Source organism: Aquarana catesbeiana, linkage group LG12, assembly GCF_042186555.1.
Source record: "Aquarana catesbeiana isolate 2022-GZ linkage group LG12, ASM4218655v1, whole genome shotgun sequence".
NCBI classification, from domain to species: domain Eukaryota; kingdom Metazoa; phylum Chordata; class Amphibia; order Anura; family Ranidae; genus Aquarana; species Aquarana catesbeiana.
The window spans coordinates 220815942-220838103 of NC_133335.1; the positions used below are offsets into that span (position 1 = coordinate 220815942).

The 22162-nt window shown below is 43.8% G+C and overlaps 1 protein-coding gene across 1 annotated transcript in view; it reads left to right on the top strand.

The window, feature by feature from the left end:
- The window catches only part of PCYT2 (phosphate cytidylyltransferase 2, ethanolamine), a gene marked incomplete in the record, with an annotated part of 73048 nt that extends 54684 nt beyond the window's left edge, over window positions 1-18364 (top strand). Inside the window, 2 exon segments of the mRNA XM_073606722.1 lie at window positions 7861-7949; window positions 11873-18364. Of these exon segments, the coding sequence (XP_073462823.1) occupies window positions 7861-7949; window positions 11873-11975 (192 nt within the window).
- Between the last annotated feature and the right edge of the window lie 3798 nt (window positions 18365-22162).

The window sequence follows — 22162 nt, forward strand, 5'->3', positions numbered from 1 at the left end:
TACTTTCATGAATTATAAAAAAAAAAAAAAAAAACACTAAAGTTAGCCCAATTTTTTTGTATAATGTAAAAGATGATGCTTCACCGAATAAATAGATATCTAACATGTCATGCTTTAAAATTGCGTCTGCCCGTGGAATGGCGGCAAAATCAGGTGCTCAAAATTCTCCATAGGCGACACTTTTAATGCTTTTGCAGGTTACCAGTTTAGAGTTGCACAGGAGGTCTGGTGCTAGAATTATTGCTCTCACTCTGATGTTCGTGACAATACCTCACATGTGTGGTGCGATCACTGTTTACTTATGCATATTATGCACTAATGGGAGTAACGTATGCTTTCGTATTTGCACATAAGCACGGTGGGACGGGGTCTCTTTAAATTATTTTTATTATTATTTATTTATTTGTTTTATACAAAATTACTTTTTTTTTTTTTACACTTTTTTTTTTTTTTTTTTTTTTTTTATATGAACATCATTGCTATCACAAGGGATGAACAACATCCATTGTGACAGCATGGGCCGTGACAGGTCCTCTTTATGGAGAGATTTGGGGTCTGTTAGATGGTAGATTTAGACGGTGCTGCTGCGGGCAATAGCCGGCGATTTGACATGTCAAATCGCATGTCAAAACTGCCCGATGTGAACGGGGGCGTGTTGTCAAAGCTTAATTGAACAAGCTGAGGTTAGAAGCTGATTGGTTACTATGCACAGCTGCACCAGATTCTGTGTGCTCTAGTTTTAGTAAATCTCCTCCTTTTTTCCTATGAGCCCTTCCAGCAAAGGGACCTATGCTGTGACAGGCAGACAACGGCATCCATGGACAAGTTAATAATTTGGATCAAGCACTTCTTAAAGCAGAGCTCCACCCTAAAGTGGAACTTCCGCTCATCGGATCCCCCCCCCCCCCCCCCTCCGGTGCCACATTTGGCACCTTTTAGGGGGGAGGGGGGTGCAGATACCTGTATAATACAGGTATGTGCACCCACTTCCGGGAATAGCTAGCCACAGATGGCCGACAACGCCACCCCACCCCCCCCCACCCCCCCGTTGTGTTCTGGGAAACGCACAGTTCCCACAAAACAACGGGGACCAGTGAAGATGCTTTACCCTGAAAATAAGACCTACAAGGACTTTAACTAGGGCTTATTTGGGGGGTAGGGCTTATATTGCAGCCATCACCGACAATCACGCTAGGTCTTATTTTCGGGAAAACAGGGTAGAATGCAGGAAGGTAAGAAACCTTCAACCTTTAGCACCACCTAAACCATCCCAACTAGTAGGGTACAGGCTTGTCCGGAAAGTGTTGGGCCAGGAGGGCATGTGGCCTTATGGTCAGGTTCTCTCCCTCCCTTTGGGGAGCCCCTCCTAGTACTTGGGTAGACCTTGCTTCAGCAGGTCCTGTTTTTAGAATGGGGTCCAACCGGATTTGGCTGGGTGAACCACAAGTATCCCAGTCCCTGTTGGGATTTTTTTTTGGGGGGGGGGGGGTCAGGGCCTGGGTTTTTTCCCTTTTGGAGGAGAAACAAGTTTGCACCTTGTTCACTTTTTTTTTTGATTCACTTTTTATGTGCTCAATTTTTAGTGCACCTGATGTTTAGATTTGAATGTGCGCACCACACCACGGAGCTTTAAAAAAAAAAATGTGCGGAACAATGTCTTGTATGAATGATTTGTGCATTAGGTTGATCTCTTTTTGTCTCTCCCATATCATAAGAGGATTGTTTACAGTACATCATTTTAAATCTATTGAGACTCCTATTCTATGACCACATATGGTTAAGTGTTTCCATCTGCTAATTGCAGTTTATGAGCACCAACTCATATACAGTGTTGACCGTTAATCGTGATAAAACTTGCCAATGGAGGCTTATGGCATTCCACTTGTATAGAGTCTGACTACACATGCGGGTGAACGATATGCCAGATATTTTTACTACTGAACTGTAATTTCTTTTTTGAGGAGAGACTCATTCTGGGTATTTACTTAGACATCAGCTCTCTTTAGATACACAAAACCTGAGGATTTTGTTCAAGATCCCAACTTAATTCTGTCCAACTGCAGATGTCTGATATAAACGTGTATTGCATACAACAGGATCTGTTTTTGGTTTCTTTTTGTCTAGACCAGGGGTCTCAAACTGGTGGCTCTCCAGCTGTTGCAGAACTACAAGTCCCATGAGGCACTGCAAGGCTGACAGTTACAAGCATGGCTCCCATAGGCAGAGGCATGATGGGACTTGTAGTTCTGCAACAGCTGGAGAGTTGCCGGTTTGAGACCCCTGATCTAGACACTTGCTGACCAGGCCTTCTTCTGACACTTGTTGTTTACAAGTAAAAATCTGTATTTTTTGTTAGAAAATTAATTAGAACCTCCAAACATTATATATATATTTTTTTTAGCAGAGACCCTAGAGAATAAAATGGCGTTTGTTGCAATTTTTTTATGTCACAATGTGTGGTGCGAACACTGTTTACATATGTGGGTGTGACCTATTTATGCATTCAGCACTGTGCGGGGACAGGATGACAGGTCCTCTTTATGGAGAGATCTGGGGTTTAAAAGACCCCAAATCTCTCCACTACCCTTAAAGTATGAGTAAACTCCCATGCCAAATTTTTACCTATAGGTAAGACTTACCTATAGGTACTGTAAATATCTCCTAAACATCGTTTAGCAGCTATTTACTGTAGATGCAGCCAGTGAAGTCGCCGGCGCATGCGCTCTGAAGGAATGGCATACATGCCGTTTCTTCAGTCCTGTGCTGTAAACAGTGGTCCCCCGGGAGTGACGTCATCGTGGCTCCAGCCACTTGCTCTGGCCACTCACACAGCTGGAGTTCGCAAACCCAGAAGGAAGACTGAGTGAAGATGGAAGCGCCTTCAGCGGTGACAGCGTGCCGCTGGCGGGCTTCATTCTAAGGTAAGTTTCACATAATGTGTTGGTATGTGATGCATACTAGCACATTATGACATTGCCCTGCAGGTTTAAAAAATAAGCCCATCGGTTTACTTCTGCTTTCAAAGTAAAAGATCAAAAAAAAATGTTTTTTGTTCTTTTGCTTTAAAAAAAAAAATGGCCTTGTTTACATGTGGCTGGAATCATAAGTGACATCATGAAGTCGCTCTGGTCCTCCTAGGGCATAGAGATGAGCAGAGGCAATCTTTCCTTCCCTCATCTCTTTGCTCAGCTGCCGCCAGCACCAGATCGTTTTTTGGGCTTCACGATCCGCCAGGTTAGCCTGGAAAGCGGCAGGGGTGGGGGTGGGGCGGAACGTTTCTAAAAGTGACTAAAGCCGCGTACACACGATCGGATCCGACAGGAATTGTGTGATGACAGGCTGTTGGTAGAAAATCCAACTGTGTGTACGCTCCATCGGACAATTGTTGTCGGATTTTCTGCAGACAAATGTTGGATGGCAGGTTTCAAAGTTTTCAGCGGTCTGTTGTCGGATTTTCTGATCGTGTGTACACAAGTCCGTCGGACAAAAGTCCGAAGTACAAACACGCATGCTCGGAAGCAAGGATGAGCCGGAAGCGGTCGGTCTTGTAAACTAGCGCTCGTAATGGAGAATTAACATTCGTGACGCGGCAAATTATGAAATCTCCAAATGCAGCGCACAATTCTCTTCTTCTTTAATGGGATAATAATGAAGCTGCTTTGCTGGTGATACTGATGGAGTTATTGCAAATTAATTTTCAAAGGCTTTTTTTTTCTAGTGATATCAAGAATAATATTATTATGCTTCTTCTTTTTTTTTTTTTTTTTTTATTTGGGCAAGTTACCACAGCACCATTATCCCGTAGTTTTTAAGATCAAAGATACAACTATGTTGGTGTCCCTTGTCAATTTTACATTGTATTTTTTTAAATGTAACTGCCTACTCCCAAACTGTCATTTGAAGTAAAACACATAGCCAAGTATTATTCTACACAATTTTTTTATTGTGCATTAAAAAAAGAAAACAAATAAAATTAGACATGCTATCTGCCAATAGAACTTAACCAAAAAGTGCATTCTATGCATCCAAAAATATACCAAATCAAATCATTATTATTCAACCAAAAAAATAATGTCAAAGCAATAACTCCAAGGCCAATAATAAATAACACATTATCTCCTCCGATTCCACAACATGGCTGGTTGACGAACGGCCGTTCAGAAACGAACTGAAAAGTGCAAAATGAAAAGTGTGAATCAACACTCACCAAACTTCTTCTAACGCGAAATTAGCAGGAGCCCAAAGGGTGGCGCTAAAGAGCTCAAAAACAACGTAGTACGTCACTACGTTCGTGTTTGTTGGCCGACAATTCCTTGCCGTTTGTATGCAAGACAAGTTTGGGCCAAAAGTGAAGATGGTGAAGAGCAGCACAGCCGGCCAGCACAAATAGCTATCATGCACGGACTCCAGGACTGCCAGAAGGGGCAGGTGTTCTGTCGAGAAGTGCCCGGTATGTACTGCGCATGCGCCGTACGGAACAGCACAATAGCTGATTTGCCGATCAGCTGGGCTGACGTAACCAAGGCGCATGTGCACATCGGAGGTATCTCTCAATGGGAGATACCATTTCTCAGACACAATTAAAACCTATACAAACAGCAGGAGGAGACAGTAGTTCTCAGATTGTGCATCACTGCTGCTGGAGGGCGGCTAGTGGTTGTGTTGAAGAGCTGGTTTTGTCTGTGTTGCAACCCGTCCTTTCGCACAGGCAAAACCGGCCATTGAACACAGCAAACCCGCCCTGCAATGCAGACAAAACCGGACCGTCAGCACACTGTAAAGCCGCCCCGCAACAGGCACAATGTCAGAACTACGGTCTCCCCCCGTTGTTTGTATAGCTTTCAATTGTGGCCGTGAAATGGTATCTCCCATCGAGAGATGCCTCCTGCGATTTGCGCCTTAGTCATGTCGCTCCAGCTGATCGACAACTCAGTGCGGCTCCGCCCTGCGCGTGCGCGGGCACTATTCGATGGGGGGCACTTCTCGACAGAACACGGGCAGCGTCTGCAGGCTAACGGGATCAAAGTAGCAACTATTTAGGGTGAAAAAGGGGGCGTGTACTTGCAACTTAGCCTGCAGACGCTGCCTGCCCCTTCTGGCAGTCCTGGAGTCCGTGCACGACAGCTGTTTGTGCTGGCCGGCTGTGTCTTGCACAAAGCAAGGTTCATAAAGACATGGATGAGCGAGTTTGGGGTGGAGGAACTTGACTGGCCCGCACAGAGTCCTGAACTCAACAGCAGAGCAATCTAACTCTGTTGTCTGGACAGAAATACAAAGCCTTTGGCAGCTAAAAAGCTCTCATATAAGTGTTTACAACAGTGTATTTGGATGTTTGCCTGGCATTCGCCTCCTATACCCTTCCCAGTGTTTGGAAAGTGCTGAAACAGATTTTAACCTTAATCAGATCAAGTCAAGCCAAGAGCATTGGACACAGTAGTCTTCTAACACAATGATGTACAGTAGGTGGTCATTTATGTCTGAAGAGAGAGGTGGCAGCACTTGGTAAGTATATTGTAATTGAAGACTGGGGAGTATAGAATAGTTCGTTATTAATTTTGACACATCTGCTCGGCAGTATTGTAACAGTAAATGATAAAACATTCATAATGCAGATTTTGTTTCTTTCTCGTCTATCACCCACCCCCCTCAACCCCCCTATTCCTATTGCATCTTATTTACTGCATTCGCTTTTAAAATTTGTAGCCCGAGGGAGCAATAATTTAGATATCACTTCTAGTCTCTGTTTATTATCTTCATTTTGTTTTTCCTTCTTTTTTTTTTCCCCCTTTGGGCTGTCTGGATGGCTGTTTATTTGCTTGTTGTGTTTGTAATATGTCCGTGTCTAGATCAGACGTTCTTTACCTTAATATTCTGATCCTTAACCACCTCAATACCGGGCCTATTCTGGCACTTCTCTCCTAGATGTAAAAATCATCATTTTTTTGCTAGAAAATTACTCAGAACCCCCAAACATTATATATGTTTTTTTAGCAGACACCCTAGGAAATAAAATGGTGGTCATTGCAACTTTTTTATCTCGCACGGTATTTGTGCAATCATTTTTGGGGAAAAAAAACGGTCTCATGAATTAAAAAATAACAAAACAGTGCAGTTAGCCCAATTTTTTGTATAATGTGACAGATGATGTTACGCCGAGTAAATAGATACCTAACATGTCACACTTTAAAATTGCGCACAATCATGGAATGGCGGCAAACTTCATAACTTAAAAATCTCCATAGGCGATGCTTTAAAATTTATTACAGGTTACCAGTTTAGCGTTACAGAGGAGGTCTAGTGCTAGAATTGTTGCACACGCTCTAACGCACGTGGCGATACCTCACATGTGTGGTTTGAGCGGCGTTTACATATGTGGGCGGGACTTGCGTGTGCGTTCCCTTCTGAACGTGAGCTACCGGGGACAGGGGCGTTTTTTAAATTTTTTTTTTTTTAATTTTATTTTACTTAATTTTTTTTTTTTTTTACACTTTTTTTGACATTTTTTTTATTTATCACTTTTATTCCTATTACAAGGAATGTAAACCTCCCTTGTAATAGGAATCTATTGTGACAGGTCCTCTTTATGGAGAGATGTGGGGTCAATAAGACCCCACATCTCTCCTCCAAGTTGGAAAGCATGAGATCGGGGGGAAAAAAAATCACCGATCTCATGCTGACAGCCACGATCGCGGCTTTGTTTATTTCCGGGTACCCGGGCGTGACGTCATAACATCGCGCCTGGGCCTCCGACGGTCATAGAGATGACTGGTGAACATCTGGTCATCAGTCATCTCTATCGTCCTCATCCGGCGCCGGCCGATTCTTTCTCCGGGCTCCCGATGGCACGGGAGAGCCCGGAGAAGCACCGGATGGCGGCGGGAGGGGGGGGGGCGCCCCCTCCCTTCGCCTATAAGAATGATCAAGCGGCGGAACTGCCGCTATGATTGTTCTTATCGTGCACAGAATCGCCGGCTGAAAAGAATGATATCTGAATGATGTCTGTAGCTACAGGCATCATTCAGATATCCCCCCCCCCCCAAAGTGAGGACGTTTATATACAATGGCTGGTTTTGAAGTGGTTAAAGGAGTGTTGTTTTTATGCGATCGGCCACATTGCACAGTGCAGTTGCCAGAAAAAACAAAAGACAAAAAAAACCACTTTCTGTGAAAAACATTGTCCATGGCTTTATAATGCTTTGCCAAACGCATGTAGGGAAATGTATACAAATTACATTTTGTCGCCACTTTTCCTATGTAATCTGTACTGTTAGCACAGTGCAGCCTTTTTCAACCAGGATAGCAAGAGAAAAACTCACCCAAGCTCTACCGCTATATAGTATAGTTGGTGTGTAGAGTAGTCGGTGCTCTGGCTAAGTAAGCTCACAAAAGATCCATAGAAAGTACAGGCCGGCAACTCGACAGCTTCTCAATAGAAAATATTTATTTAAGCATTACAGCAAAAACATCATCCAAAAATACTGACGCGTTTCGGCCTTAGGCCTTCATCAAAACCAGGGTGCCTTGAGGTTTCTTCAGGGGTGCTGCTGCATTATGTAAAACTATTAGAATCATTTTTTACATTTTAAAACGGGTGCTTCAAGACTGTACATAATTTTGGAGGGTGCCTTGAGAATGTCCTCAACCTTAAAGGGGGGGCCTTTACTGAAAAAGGGTTGAGAAACACTGGTATAGCGTATGGAGAGGCAGACACATTTTTTTTTTGTCACTAGGCTCATTTGCAGTTTGCTCTCTTTTATTCAAATGACATTGTAATTGATTAATTTCATTTCGTGATTTCAGCAGCTACTTATTTGAGAACAATGTCCTGCTTTTATATTAGATCAATTTTTAATATTTCAGGAGCCCAAACTCCGTGGTATATTCAGAACACTGGAAAGCGGAAGCAAATTGACAACTGACGACATTGTGCAAAGGATTATCAAAAACAGGTCTGTATTGTAATGCGTGTGAGTGTTTATTATGATACATATATTTTTAGATTCAATATAGGATCAAAAGTTTGTTGCTATCCCTCCAAATGATTGAGTTTGTGGTATGGTTAATGCCCCAGCATACAAACATTTTTTAGATCAGCCTTTCACAGACAGGGTTACTCCAGAGGTTGTTAAGCGTTCCTTGAACCATGAGCAGCACAGTGGTGTAGTGGATAGCACTTTCACCTGGCAGCAATAGGGTTGCTGGTTCAAATCCCAACCACGACCCCATCTGCCTGGAGTTTGCATGTTCTCCCTGTGCCTGCGTGGGTTTCCTTCGGGTACTCCGGTTTCCTCCCACACTCCAAAGACATGCTGGTAGGTTAATTAGATCCTGTCGAAAAAAATTGGCCAAATATATGTATGTTGTATGTCTATGTGTATGTGTTTGTAAGTGCGTCGGGAGCCCATGGGGTAAAGGACTGTGCTATACCGCAGATGGACACTGGTGGCAAAAGCGCCCTGAGGTGATTCAGTTCGCATAGGTAGCGCTATACAAGTCATTCATTCATTCATGAGGAATTTGTGCGTCTTAAATAAATACTCGCACCAATGACCTTTTTAGCAGTCCTTAGGGGGGTAGTCTTCCCACTGACTACCAGTGTTATGGGGCCTTTCCCCAATGACCAACATTCCAAGGGGGCCTTCTCCACTGAAAAAGGGGCAGTTCACTGACCAGCAATGTAAGCGGGCATTCCTCCAGTGATCACTGGTGTAATACGGCAAGAGTAAGAGTAAACTACACTGACCACCAATTTAAACGGGCACAACACTCACCATCCGTTTCAGGGGACTCTACACTGACCCCCAATGTAAGGCGGTCAGTGTAACAGGCATTCCTCCACTGATCACTGGTGTAATAGGGCAGAATAAAAGTAATCAACGCTGACCACCAGTATAAGGGAGCACTACAATGACTACCAATGTAGGGGGGTACTACACTGACCATCGGTGTCGGGGGACTCTGCACTAACCCCCAATGTAAGGGGGTACTACGCTGGCACACTGTAATGCCCCGTACACACGATCGGACATTGATCGGACATTCTGACAACAAAATCCTAGGATTTTTTCCGACGGATGTTGGCTCAAACTTGTCTTGCATACACGCGGTCGCACAAAGCTGTCGGAAAATCCGATCGTTCTGAACGTGGTGGCGTAAAACACATACGTCGGGACTATAAACGGGGCAGTGGCCAATAGCTTTCATATCTTTATTTATTCTGAGCATGCGTGGCACTTTGTGCATTGGATTTGTGTACACACGATCGGAATTTCCGACAACGGATTTTGTTGTCGGAAAATTTTATAGCCTGCTCTCAAACTTTGTGTGTCGGAAAATCTGATGGAAAATGTGTGATGGAGCCCCCAACAAGGTCCTATCACACATTTTCCATCGGAAAATCCTATCGTGTGTACAGGGCATAAGTGGGCTCTACACTGACCCCCAATGTAAGGGTAGTACCAGGGATCACTACTCTAATCACCAATGTGAGAAGCACTACTCTGACCACCAATAGGGGCACCATGCTGTCCATCAATGTAAGGAAGCACTATGCTAACTACCAGTGTATGGGGACACTACACTGACCACCAATGGAAGAGAACAGTGCCCTGACCACCAATGTAAGGGGCAGTACACTTTTTACCAGTGTAAGGGTTAACTACACTCACCACCAATGTAAAATGTTATTTCACCGACCACAAGTATAAAGGCGCAGTTTTCCAATAACCATCAATGTGAGGGTACACTACATTTTTAACTTTTTTTTTTTTTCTAGCCAATATTAATATTAATTCTTATGACTTATAATATTATCATATAGAGCAGCTCTGGGTGTCAAATATGATAAGGTTGTCACGTTCCTTTTTTATTTCTATAATTTGGCTTACTGTTCACAACAATGTACCATAAGCTGTAGATATAGTAATTATTAACAATGGTTCCCTGAGACCTGAAAGTTATTTCAAGGGTTATTCTGTGTTTAAAAAGTTTGAGTAAGTCTCTTTTAGACAGTTGTGTGCTTTCAACAAATTCCCACTCCAAGATATCCATAAATAGCGGTTCCATTCGTTATTTGTAACAATTGCACTGGACCATCTCATACGAATTTTACCTGAGAGGCTTTAGTCTTATCATCTCTACACGATTATGGTCCATACCTACACGTCTCCTTCCACTGCGAATGTATCTGCAAATGTTTAGGGATTATTTCATGACGTTCTTGGGGAAGTGCACATTTCCAATATGTTTTCCTGTGCTCTTGTTTTAAAAACTCAATAAAATAAGATTGAACTAAATGATCACTTCAAAATCTCATGGAAAGCCTTCCCAGAATAGTGGAGGCAAAGAGGGGACCACCTCCATAATAATGTCCATGGTGTTGAATGGAATCCCCAACAAGCTCATACAGGCGTGATGGTCAAAAACTTTTGGCCTTGTAGTGTAAATTTGGTTACCCAGTGTTCTCATTCTACACCACAAATGTATAACCACCACTAGAGTTCTCTTTTAAATTGCTTGTACAATGATATCTTCTGTTGAACTGGTTTCCTCTTTGCTTGGCTTTTATTACATGGCATTCAATGTCAGTGAGCTTTCAAAACGGTCATTTACTGAAAGTACAGAGTAGGCAGAAGATTGGCAGGGAAATTTAAATTGCTGCACATTTGGTACTTCAGGTACATTGGTGCCACAGAAATTTTAGAACCTTGGAATATCTTTCCTGTTCCTAAGAAGGCTACCAGCCCCTCTGCCGCAATCTTAAAGCGGAGTTCCACCCAAAAGTGGAACTTCCGCTTTAAGCACTCCTCGCCCCATTTGGCATGTCTTTTTTTGGGGGTGGGGGAATGGGTGCTTAGTTTTGAAGGGGACTTCCTGGTTACGCCTAGGCGGGCCCTCCCTCTGGGCAATCTTCTGGGACACGTGACAGGTCCCAGAAGATTGCCTGTCCACTGGGAAAGCGCAACGTGACTCGCGCATGCGCAGTGTGCGCCCGGCTGTGAAGCCTAAAGCTGTCACGGCTGGGTGCCCACAGTATCAATGGTGGGGGAGAGAAGCGGGCTCGGTGTGGCCGCATCGCTGGACCGTGGAACAGGTAAGTGTCTTATTATTAAAAGTCAGCAGCTAAACTTTTTGTAGCTGATGACTTTTAATAAACAAAAAAAGCCTGGAACTCCGCATTAAAGTGTTTGTAAAGTTAAAATTTAAAAATAATTGACTGTCTCTTTAAACTATTTAGATGTGATTTTACATGTATCCATTACATATCTTGCTCTACCGATGCTTTTAATTTACCTGGTTGATCCTGCCAGTGCAGCTCCTCCCTCAAGTAAACTGACCACGGTAGCATGGCTGCCGATCCATGCTACCATGGTCAGTGTACGTCTTACATCATCCTGCTAAAGATACAGGCGCGCTGGGCAAGAGCCGCCCCTTCCCCCCGTCCATCCCTGCTCTCGAATGTAGAAAGGAGGAAGTGACATTTGCCGCTGGGTCTGATTATCATGGAAACTAAGAAGCTCAGTGGCAACGTCACTTCCAGTACTGACGTAAATGCCCTGACACTGGACACGCCCACCGGCTGGTCCACATATTGCTGTGGAACCGAGAGCAATCACGTGACCTGCCGGTATGAAGCTGGAGAGATCTGTACAGGCAAGTTTTTTTTTTTTTTTTTTTTTTAAATGCAATGATCAAACCATTCAAGCTTGTTTTTTAGCTGCTAGCATATGGTTTTGTTAATAGCAAGGGTTACAACCATCCAGGTTCGGTGGACCTCTGTACTGACTGCTTTTTACCTGTGTGCACTTGGAGTAATTAGATGCATTTCTTACTGTATGAGGCTTATAACCCTCTTAAATATTTCTTTCTTTAGGTTGGAGTTTGAAGCTCGGAATCAGAAGAAAGAAGCAAAAGAACTAGCGGTGTTGGAGGCACAGCTGAAGCGGGAGAGAATCGTAGAGGGACAAGAGAACTGAGAGGCCCTCCTCATCTCCCATATATACATAATACTATCCATCTACTAATCCATGAACGATACTACACACTCCTCCGAAAGTCCTACATGCAACATCCATTCACTGACACTGCACCCGTCATAACACACAAGTGGTCTAAGGATAACGTTTAGATCAGGGGTCTCAAACTGGCAGCCCTCCAGCTGTTGTGGAACTACAAGTCCCATCATGCCTCTGCCTGTGGGAGTCCTGCTTGTAACTGTCAGCCTTGCAATGCCTCATGGGACTTGTAGTTTTGCAACAGCTGGAGGGCCACCAGTTTGAGACCCCTGGTTTAGATTTTCATCAGGGGATGAAACAGCGTGCAGACAGCCGACCTGATACCAAATCTGGGTTCTCGTTTCCTATAAAGAGCAGCTGTCTTCATGGGGCAGGGATGAAACCAGTTAAGGTGCTCCTACACTAGAAGAACAGACCGATGGGGTTGATTTACTAAAACCTGAAGAGTGCAAAATCTGGTGCAGCTGTGCATTCAGGGTCTCTTCAACGCCTACCCTCCTAACCCAGTTATACCTTCACATTCCTACCCTGACACTCCTTCCTCTGTAGCCGCCATAGCAAAATACCAGATGTTGGCTAAGGTTTCAGGGGTGATGTTACCTGTCCGCCTTGTGACGGTATTGAAGCATAGCTGCTAGGCCCCAAGCACTGAGGAATGGGAGGAAGTCAAATACTCCCCCATACCCCAAATATTTTTTAGGTGATGTACAGTATTTTGCAACAGCTGCAACAAGGGAAGAGGTGATGGGGTATCCTGTGAAGGTAAGTGCAACTACGTAGGGCTGGCTTTGAAGAGACCTTGTCATTCTGCTCTGCTCTCCTGTAATGTCAGGGGAGAGGTGGAGTGGGTTGCTGTGTTTGGAGTGATGCAGGAGGATGGAAGAAATACAAAAGCCAAAGATGAAAATTAATAGATGTCAAAGAGGAGCTTTTGCGCACCCAAAAACGCTTGACGCGCCTGTACATTGTGTCTTGGGGAAAAATGCAAAGGTGCCTAAATGTGTGTACAATATGCTTCTATAAGCGTTTTTTTGTGCTGCTTTTTTCTGCCAGCATTTTTTATGCTGCCTAGTGTGCTTGGCCTCTTAGCCCAGGTTCGCACATATGCGATCTCAGACATCGCATGTGAATCGCACCCGCCGATCACATGCGATGTCTGTGCAATGCGAGTTCAGCCATACTATTGTATGGCTGAACTTGCGTTTGATTGGCAGAAAAAAAAGTGCAGAGACCTCCCCCCCCCGCACTCAAATCGGATCGCATGGGTGTTCCCACCTTTGCGATCCGATTCGTGTACAAGTTCGCACTGCGATCTGTGAACCGATCTGGGGGTGTCATTAACAGTGTATTGACACCCGCAGCGGTTCGCAGAGGGCAGTGAGAACTGCCTGCGGGAGAGATGCGATGCGGGAACCGGCGCTGTAATCGCGCTGGTTCCCGCATCGCACAAGTGTGAACCTAGGCTCAGTGTCCAGTCACTGATCAGCAGGAATTATTGTCTTTTTTTCCCCCTATTTGTACTGATTAACATATCAATGGTCAAAAGCTGATCATTTCTACCACCTTGTGACCAGTCTTTTGTTGTTCTTCTATGAAGAGGAGAACTAACCATTTGGTTACTGAATGTGAAGGAGAACATGTATATGACTGAGACGTGCTAAAAACAAGGCAATCTCTTTGCTTTTCCCCTAAGGGATGCATTCCTTCACACCCCATTGTGCATATTTATTAACACACAATTTGATGAAGTAGGCAATTACATTTGCATAAAGCACAAATATTACCCAGTCAGCTGTGCTAGTTTTATACGCTGACAGTTGTTGCAGCACAGCAGATCTTTCAAGGGCTTGCAAACCTCCAGATTATGAGATCTTTTCCATCTTTGGCTTGCACACAGCCGGCTTGATGTTCCTTCCTTTTCTCACAAAAACTGCCCTTTATTTAACTCCAATGCTGGGCCCAACTGTCTCCCATTGGTCGCCCATTGGTCGCAAGCAGCGCTCAAATTTTTTTCGACGCTTGCACACTCCTAGTGTCGGGAGTCCGCTGTCAGCAAAGTCATAACCAACCTACTATCCCGCTTTTGTCTGTGTATGAGCACCTTAACTTTTCATCTGATTGTCAATGGCCACCGTAGTTGGGACCATTCTTATTTTTGTTTTAAAATTGTAACAATACTAGTGCTAATCTCCTTACACATGTGAAATTATATTTATACTAAAGGGGACTGGTCTAGGGTTGCCACCTCATCCCTTTAAACCAGAACACATATGAATTACACGGGTTCTGTGGCTGATTAAGATGGTAATTAAACGCACTTGGTGCCTTATCTGCATTAAATTAGCCCCAGAACCTGTGTAATTCATATGTGTTCGGGTTTAAAGGGAAGAGGTGGCAACCCTAGACTGGTCTGCAATGGGGTTAACCTATAGGGATTAATTCACTAGAACTGGAGAGTGCAAAATCTGGTGCAGCTGTGCATGGGAGCCAATCGGCTTCTGATTTCAGCTTGTTCAATTAAGCTTTGACAAAATAACCTGGAAGCTGATTGGTTTCTAATGTAGAGTTGCACCTTATTGTGCACTCTCCAGTTTTAGTAAATCAACTCCACTGTATTTACCCGGGAATGCTTTTGATGTAAAGCTTTTAGTGTTCTCGGTAATATTTTAATTGTCTTAGGGGGTCTTTTTTTCTAAAATATTAGTTGGGGCGAATGTCACAATCACTTGCTCAGGCTGTACAAATTTTCCTTTATTTTCTCTAATACTATTCCTTCTCATGATTGTCAGCTCCATCTAGTAGCCAAAATGCGGTATATTTCTTTAAAATACCTTAAATGATTGTAAACCTTATTTTTTATTATTATTATTATTACAATAACAAACATGTTATACTTACCTGCACTGTGTAATGGTTTTGCACAGAGCAGCCTGGATCCTCCTCTTCTCGGGTCCCCCGCTAGCGCTCCTGGCTCCTCCCCTCTGCCGAGTGCCCCTATAGCAGTGATGGTGAACCTTGGCACCCCAGATGTTTTGGAACTACATTTCCCATGATGCTCGTACACTCTGCAGTGTAGGTGAGCATCATGGGAAATGTAGTTCCAAAACATCTGGGGTGCCAAGGTTCGCCATCACTGCCCTATAGCAAGCTGCTTGCTATGTTGGCACTTGTGCAGGCTTGCTCCTGAGCTAGCTCTGTTTGTCCATTGACACTAAGGATGAGCTCTGGCGCACAGCCCACGTGCAGAGCCCGCCAGGAAGTCGGCACTGCGCTAATCACAGGCAGTGAGACGTTGTCTCGATGCGCGGCTGCAGAAATCGGGAAATGTCTCACTGCCTGTGATTAGCGAAGGACCGACTTCCTGGCGGGCTCTGCACGTGGGCTGCGCAAACACGCCAGAGCTCATTCTTAATTGACACACAGAATGTGGCTCAGCCCTGCTCCCTACTCACTGACTGTGTTTGACAACAGCAAGAGCCAATGGCTCCTGCTGCTGCCTCTGATCCAATAAGAAGGGAAAGAGTAGAGAGAACCTCTGCTCTCATGCAGAGCGCTGGATTGAGATCAAGCTCAGGTAGGTATAAGGCAGTGGTTCTCCGCTCCTTTCCTCAGGACCCACTAACAGGCCAGATGGTTGCAAAAGGTAAAAAACGTTCTGCCTTTAGAACCACTTCTAATGAGAAAATGTACCGCATGTTGGCCATTAGATGGAGCCAACGATCAAAGGAAGTCATTACGTTAAGAGAAATTGTCAGGAAAATTTGTGCAGCCTGGAGAAATGCTTGTGACATTCGCCCATCGAATGTATTATAAATACACCCCTTAGTGTAATTTGTGATGCTGGTGTACAGTGAATATAATGTTTGTTTTTTATTTATTGTAATGAAGGACGGATTTATTAGCCAATAGAGGAGTTTTTTTCCCAGTTTAAAGGGAGTGGCAGAGCTTTGTGTATAGCAGCCATGCTCTCATTCATTCGCATTTGTGGAATGTATATTTTTTTGCAACTCCTCCGATGCCCACAATGTGGGTACATAATAAGAGAGACCATGTCAGTCTTTAACTACCCTGTTTCCCTAGCATGATTGTCGGTGATGGCTGCAATATAAGCCCTACCCCCCAAATAAGCCCTAGTTAAAGTCCTTGTAGGTCTTATTTTCAGGGTAGGGCTTATTTTCGAGGAAACAGGGTAGGGGTTATTTGGGGGGTAGGGCTTATATTGCAGCCATCACTGACAATCACGCTAGGTCTTATTTTTGGGGAAACAGGGTAATCCTATCACTACCCTGCAGGACAAGAGGTAAAATACGAACCTCTGTGGCTTCCCGTAGCTTCCTTCCACAGTTGCTCATCTCAGCATTTCCCACTTCTGGGAGTGGTGGATGCCCGTGTCCCCTGTGGGATGCTGTGGTTCCATCCTCTGACCCCTACATTACTGCTGTGTCCTGTAGGGATGTTGAAGTTGGAAGATAAAGCCACAGCATGCGGCGGCGGGGACAGAGGCAGCCCACACTCTTGGAAGAGTCTGGCAGTGGCTGGAGCACTGGTATGGAGGTAAGAAAGGAAGCACAGGTTGTTGGAGAGGTGAGTATACACTTCTTCTCTTGCAGGGTGCTACCAGGATTTTAAGGCGACTGACAGGGTCTCTTTAAGCACTAATGTTTACATCAACAGCCACTAGAGAGCAAAAACAGCAACAAATAACACTAAATGCCTGACCTATCGACTGTGCTGCTTGTAACGCCCAGATTATATGTAATCGAGGAGGCGAGGAAATAAAGGAGGAGAATCGGGTTGTTGGGGGCGTGCAGTTTTCCATGTGCTTTTAGTCAGGGCTCGGGACAAGGGGTGGGCAGAAGGGACACATGCCCTGGGCGCAAAGGTGCTATGTGGAGAGGAGGTGCTGACAGCCAAAGGGCGCTTCGTTTTCCAGCTTCCTGAATGATTGGCAGCGACACTCCTGTCATTCAGAACAGTGTCCAGTGCAGGGTTGTGATAGCTGCTGGAGGGAGGATTCTGCTTCCTCTAGCTGCGGGACTGGAATCTCCTCCCCGTACCTCCTCCAGCAGTTTCAGGTGCTCTGGTACAGGACAACCCCCGAGATGGAGCCTCCTCGGTGCTGGCTATCACTGCATTGCTGGGGGGTTATTAATGCGTCCACTGACTCCAATGCTGGAGGTTGTTCTTGGGTCCGGTAATGGAGGAGCAACGCGGGTATTCGCAGCACACCCTGGATCATCAGATATCATCCAAAACTTTTACTGCAGAAAGATGACATCACAAAGGACCAAGTGCAACGTTTTGGAGCTGTACAGGACCCCATCGTCAGACATGTGATGTGTGATGACATGCCTGATGAAGGCTCCGAAACGTTGCACTTGGTGCTTTGTGATGATCCACAGTGTGCTGGTAAATTTGTGCGTTTGTTTCATGACAAGCCCAGTTTCAAGCTGATAGTTGCTGCAGCACCCACTATGTCCAGGAACATGTGCGATGGGAATATGGACAATACCAGGAATGGGGGGGTGGGGCGTAATTTGGCATCTTCACCCTGGACACTAGTTGACCTTGTCCCACCACTGCTTTTAGTTCATGAGGTCTCATAGGAGTTGAGGTGTATGTCCCGTATCTGTGTTTCGTTCATGACTGATTTTAAATGTTTGCAATTTTAAATGTTAGCAGTGCTTGACTCCTCATAGAACTCTCCTATGCAGCTCACATACATTAGAAAATTTAATATTGAATGGGCCAATATTTTGCTGATTATCTGCCACTTCATACCAGTAAGGGGGCACCTGTCCTAAAAAGAACAATAGAGAGGTTAAGACTGTATTGGGTTGGCTTGCAATACTTAAAGTGTAAGTAAACCCCCCCCCCCACTTATTGTTTTCAGCCAAGGAAGCTGCCATCTTTGCCTCTGTTCATGATGCTGCCCATGTGATCAGTTATGACACCAGCCATTGGATGGTTTGACAGTTTGGTTGAGAGCACAACCAATGGGAGTGTTACATTGCCGACACGTGCCGGAAATGTAACTTTTTTGAAACTGGTAAATGGATGGTTTTACTTCCGCTTTAATGGACAACCCAATACAGATGGACCAGGTGGGGCTCAGCAGCCGTTTTGGTCAAGATATGATGGCTATTTTATTGTTTTGCATTATTCAGCTGCAACAGTTTAATTTTTGCCTCTGTAGCTCAGTCCTTCTACTACCTAACATCACATAATGCCACCATCAGGGCCAATTAGGAAGCCAATTGAATGGTTGACCATTTATCGGAACACATGTTTCTGTCTTATATCCTATATGTTTTAAATTAAACTTAAATTAAAGACTTTTAATTGTTTTACCTGTTGTCCTGTTTATTATTAGATGTATGCATCCAATGATGCATTTTATTTTCGGTTGCTTTGCAAATTTGGCTCAAAAAAGGTTTCCAACACTTTAACGCAAGGAGAGGGATCTTGCAATCCACTTATTCTGGAAAGTAAGGATATTTATCCTGATGAAGTATCTTTGTGAATTGAGCCTGAAGGCTACATGTTGGGTGTTTTTATGTGATACATAACTCTGAGGTGTGATTGGTTTAAAACCATATCAAACATGGCCTCACCAGGGGATATACTCGAAACCCAGGGCAAAAGGAGTAAGACCAGTTTACAACCCTCAGAGGTAAAAGAACAAGGGGCGATTAGTAATGATTCTTAATGTTCATAAAAATAAAGTCCATATAATATAATATAATGAATCCAATGGTGGGAATACACTTTCTTTCTTGCTATCCACAGTGGCCTTCACACCAGTGTAGGTTCTTCCTGGTTTTCATCTTATGAGAGACTATAGTGTTTCTTGGCAAACGTATTCACCTATGAACATCCAGGACTGACCATGCATTGGAACCCGTGATATAATGCCACCTGCTGGAAGTGTTTGGCTTATTACCTTTTGCTTTACTTACCACATGTGAGTGCATTTTTTTTTTAATCATTTATCTTTTAAGATTTATTTAATAAATAGTACTACACTAATGCCCCGTACACACGGTCGGATTTTCGGACGGAAAATGTGTGATAGGACCTTGTTGTCGGAAATTCCGACCGTGTGTAGGCTCCATCACACATTTTCCATCGGATTTTCCGACACACAAAGTTTGAGAGCAGCCTATAAAATTTTCCGACAACAAAATCTGTTGTCGGAAATTCCGATCGTGTGTACACAAATCCGACGGACAAAGTGCCACGCATGCTCAGAATAAATAAAGAGATGAAAGCTATTGGCCACTGCCCCGTTTATAGTCCCGACGTACGTGTTTTACGTCACCCGCGTTCAGAACGATCGGATTTTCCGTCAACTTTGTATGACCCTGTGTATGCAAGACAAGTTTGAGCCAACATCCGTCGGAAAAAAAATCCTAGGATTTTGTTGTCGGAATGTCCGAACAAAGTCCGACCGTGTGTACGGGGCATTAGAGCTCACTCTCCCTTTTTGGTTTGTTTTTTTGTTTTTTTTCCACCATATTTTTAAATCTACTGACAAGACCATCCACCAAGAGCAACTATCCACCCTTTCCATTGATTACCATCAGAATGACACCACCCGCTGGAGTTATGCCCGGTACACACGATCAAAAAATCGTACGAGAAGTACTGATTTCGGAGCGATCGTACAATAATCTGATCGTTAGTACAGAGCTTTCGAGAGCCAATCAGGACAGTTCATTCGATATTATTTGATAGAACATGTGCGGAAAAAAAAAATTGTACGATGCCAGATCGTGCAGTTTTTTCGTTTAATCATTACAGCTGTCGAAAATGCAATACAAATGCATTACAACACATGACATCACTTCCGTGCTTCTTTGAGCCTGATTCCTGTCCCACCTTCAGGGGAGTCTGAAGCTTAGCCGCAAGGCAAGCCCTCTCTCTATTGGCCTCCAGCATGTGATACGGTGGTGAATTCTTGGCTGAGAAAGCTACTATACAGTTTTAGCTTTGGACTCCAGAGATGACTTTTTGGTCTTCTCTTGGCTTATACATGTGTGGCTTGTGTATTTTGACAGCTGGCACCCTTTAACAAAAAGTCTGTTGAAAAATTGACTTTTGTCCAGCCTGGCCCACCTATAGAGTGAACTTTGGCTGATTCAGTGGGAATTTAGCTTAAAGTGGATGTAAACTCAATGTCATCCTTTCTAAACTCCTGCCATAGGGGTTATCTATAAGGATATACATGTCTCCTGCATGTATCTTTACCTGTCAAATTTCCCCCCTCTGTCTGTTATGAGACCCGAAAAACTGCAGATTCTGTGGGCGGGTCTGTTGTCTGGAGCTCGGTGGGTGGAGTCGTGATGTCAGTAGACGCCCCGCCCACCTCTACACTCCCCTTGTCAATATGCATTTTCTCCTGTTTATTTCTAACATTGAACTTCTGCTATGATCTCTAACATCCAGTGAAAAGACAGGAAAGTAACCACATGACTTCAGCATGCCAAATCATGCTGAGGTGTGGAACAGCCAATCCTTGCAGAGCTGCTGAAGAAAGGAGTGGGGGAGGGAATTAAATATAATGCATGTCTTAGGCTAGTGCACGAGATATGTAAATCACCTGTCACTCACAGCAAGGGGGAGGATTTGACAAAGTTTTTCTCAGTTTGTCAAGATTTATCTCACTGAACAATAAAAGAGGATTGCTCAGAGCTGGAATAACTCTTTGTGGCAAGACTGGGCTCAAATGATAGGAAATCTTATACTCTACAGTATGATAAAAAAAAAAAAAAAAAACAATTTTGGGTTTACATCCACTTTAAAACAACCTCAATGAATCTCAATGTGGGTTCCTCTAGCGGTTGCTAAGGGTTCCTTGAGTAGTGAGCAATTTCTGACTTTCAGATAAGTTACCATTCACACCAATTTAGAGGTAACAGGTGAAAAAAAGGGGGCAACAGGATTTTTTTTTGTACCGTCATAGGACATTACAAAGGAGGTTAAAATTGACAAAATTTTATTGTGTACATATAATTTGCAAGACAATATAAAACGAATAACTTGTGTGTTTTTATATGGTTTTTATATTGCCTATAAATTATATGTACACAATAAAATTTTGTCAATTTTAACCTCCTTTGTAATGTCCTATGACCGTACAGATAAAATCCTGTTGCCCCCCTTTTTTACCTGGTACCTCTAGTTATAATTTAGGATATAGGTACCTGCATCTTTTTTGGAAAAATCTCTTTTCTAAACATTAATTTACAATTCACATCAATTTACCTATCTGTAGGGGGAGGGGGGGTTTCTTTACTGACCACAAATGTAGGGAACATTCTTCCTACTGACCATCACACTAATGCCCTGTACACACAGTCGGACATTGATCGGACATTCCGACAACAAAATCCTAGGATTTTTTTCCGACGGATGTTGGCTCAAACTTGTCTTGCATACACACGGTCACACAAAGTTGTCGGAGAATCCGATCGTTCTGAACGTGGTGACGTAAAACACGTACGTCGGGACTATAAACGGGGCAGTAGCCAATAGCTTTCGTCTGTTAATTTATTCTGAGCATGCGTGGCACTTTGTCTGTCGGATTTGTCTACACACGATCGGAATTTAAAGGATTGGATTTTGTTGTCGGCATGCTCTCAAACTTTGTGTGTCGGAAACTCCGATGGAAAAAGTCCGATGGAGCCCACACACGATCGGAATTTAAAGGATCGGATTTTGTTGTCGGCATGCTCTCAAACTTTGTGTGTCGGAAACTCCGATGGAAAAAGTCCGATGGAGCCCACACACGGTCGGAATTTCCGACAACAAGCTCCGATCGCACATATTCCGTCGGAAAGTCTGACCGTGTGTACGGGGCATTACAATACTATACCATGAGGTGTAGATATAGTAATTACTAGCAGGGGTTCCCTGAGACCCAAAAGTTGTTTTAGGCCTGGTTCACACCCATGCATGTTTTAGTGCGTTTTCAGTTTAGCAGAAACACACTACAGTCCATTTAACATGGTTTCCTATGGGTCACATTCACATCTCTGCATTTTATGGAAAGGGCCAGGGACTTTTTTAATTTTTTTTTTTTTTGGTTCCATCAACTTCATTGATTCAAAAATGTGTATTGAAAAACGCAAAGTGCACCTGGAATA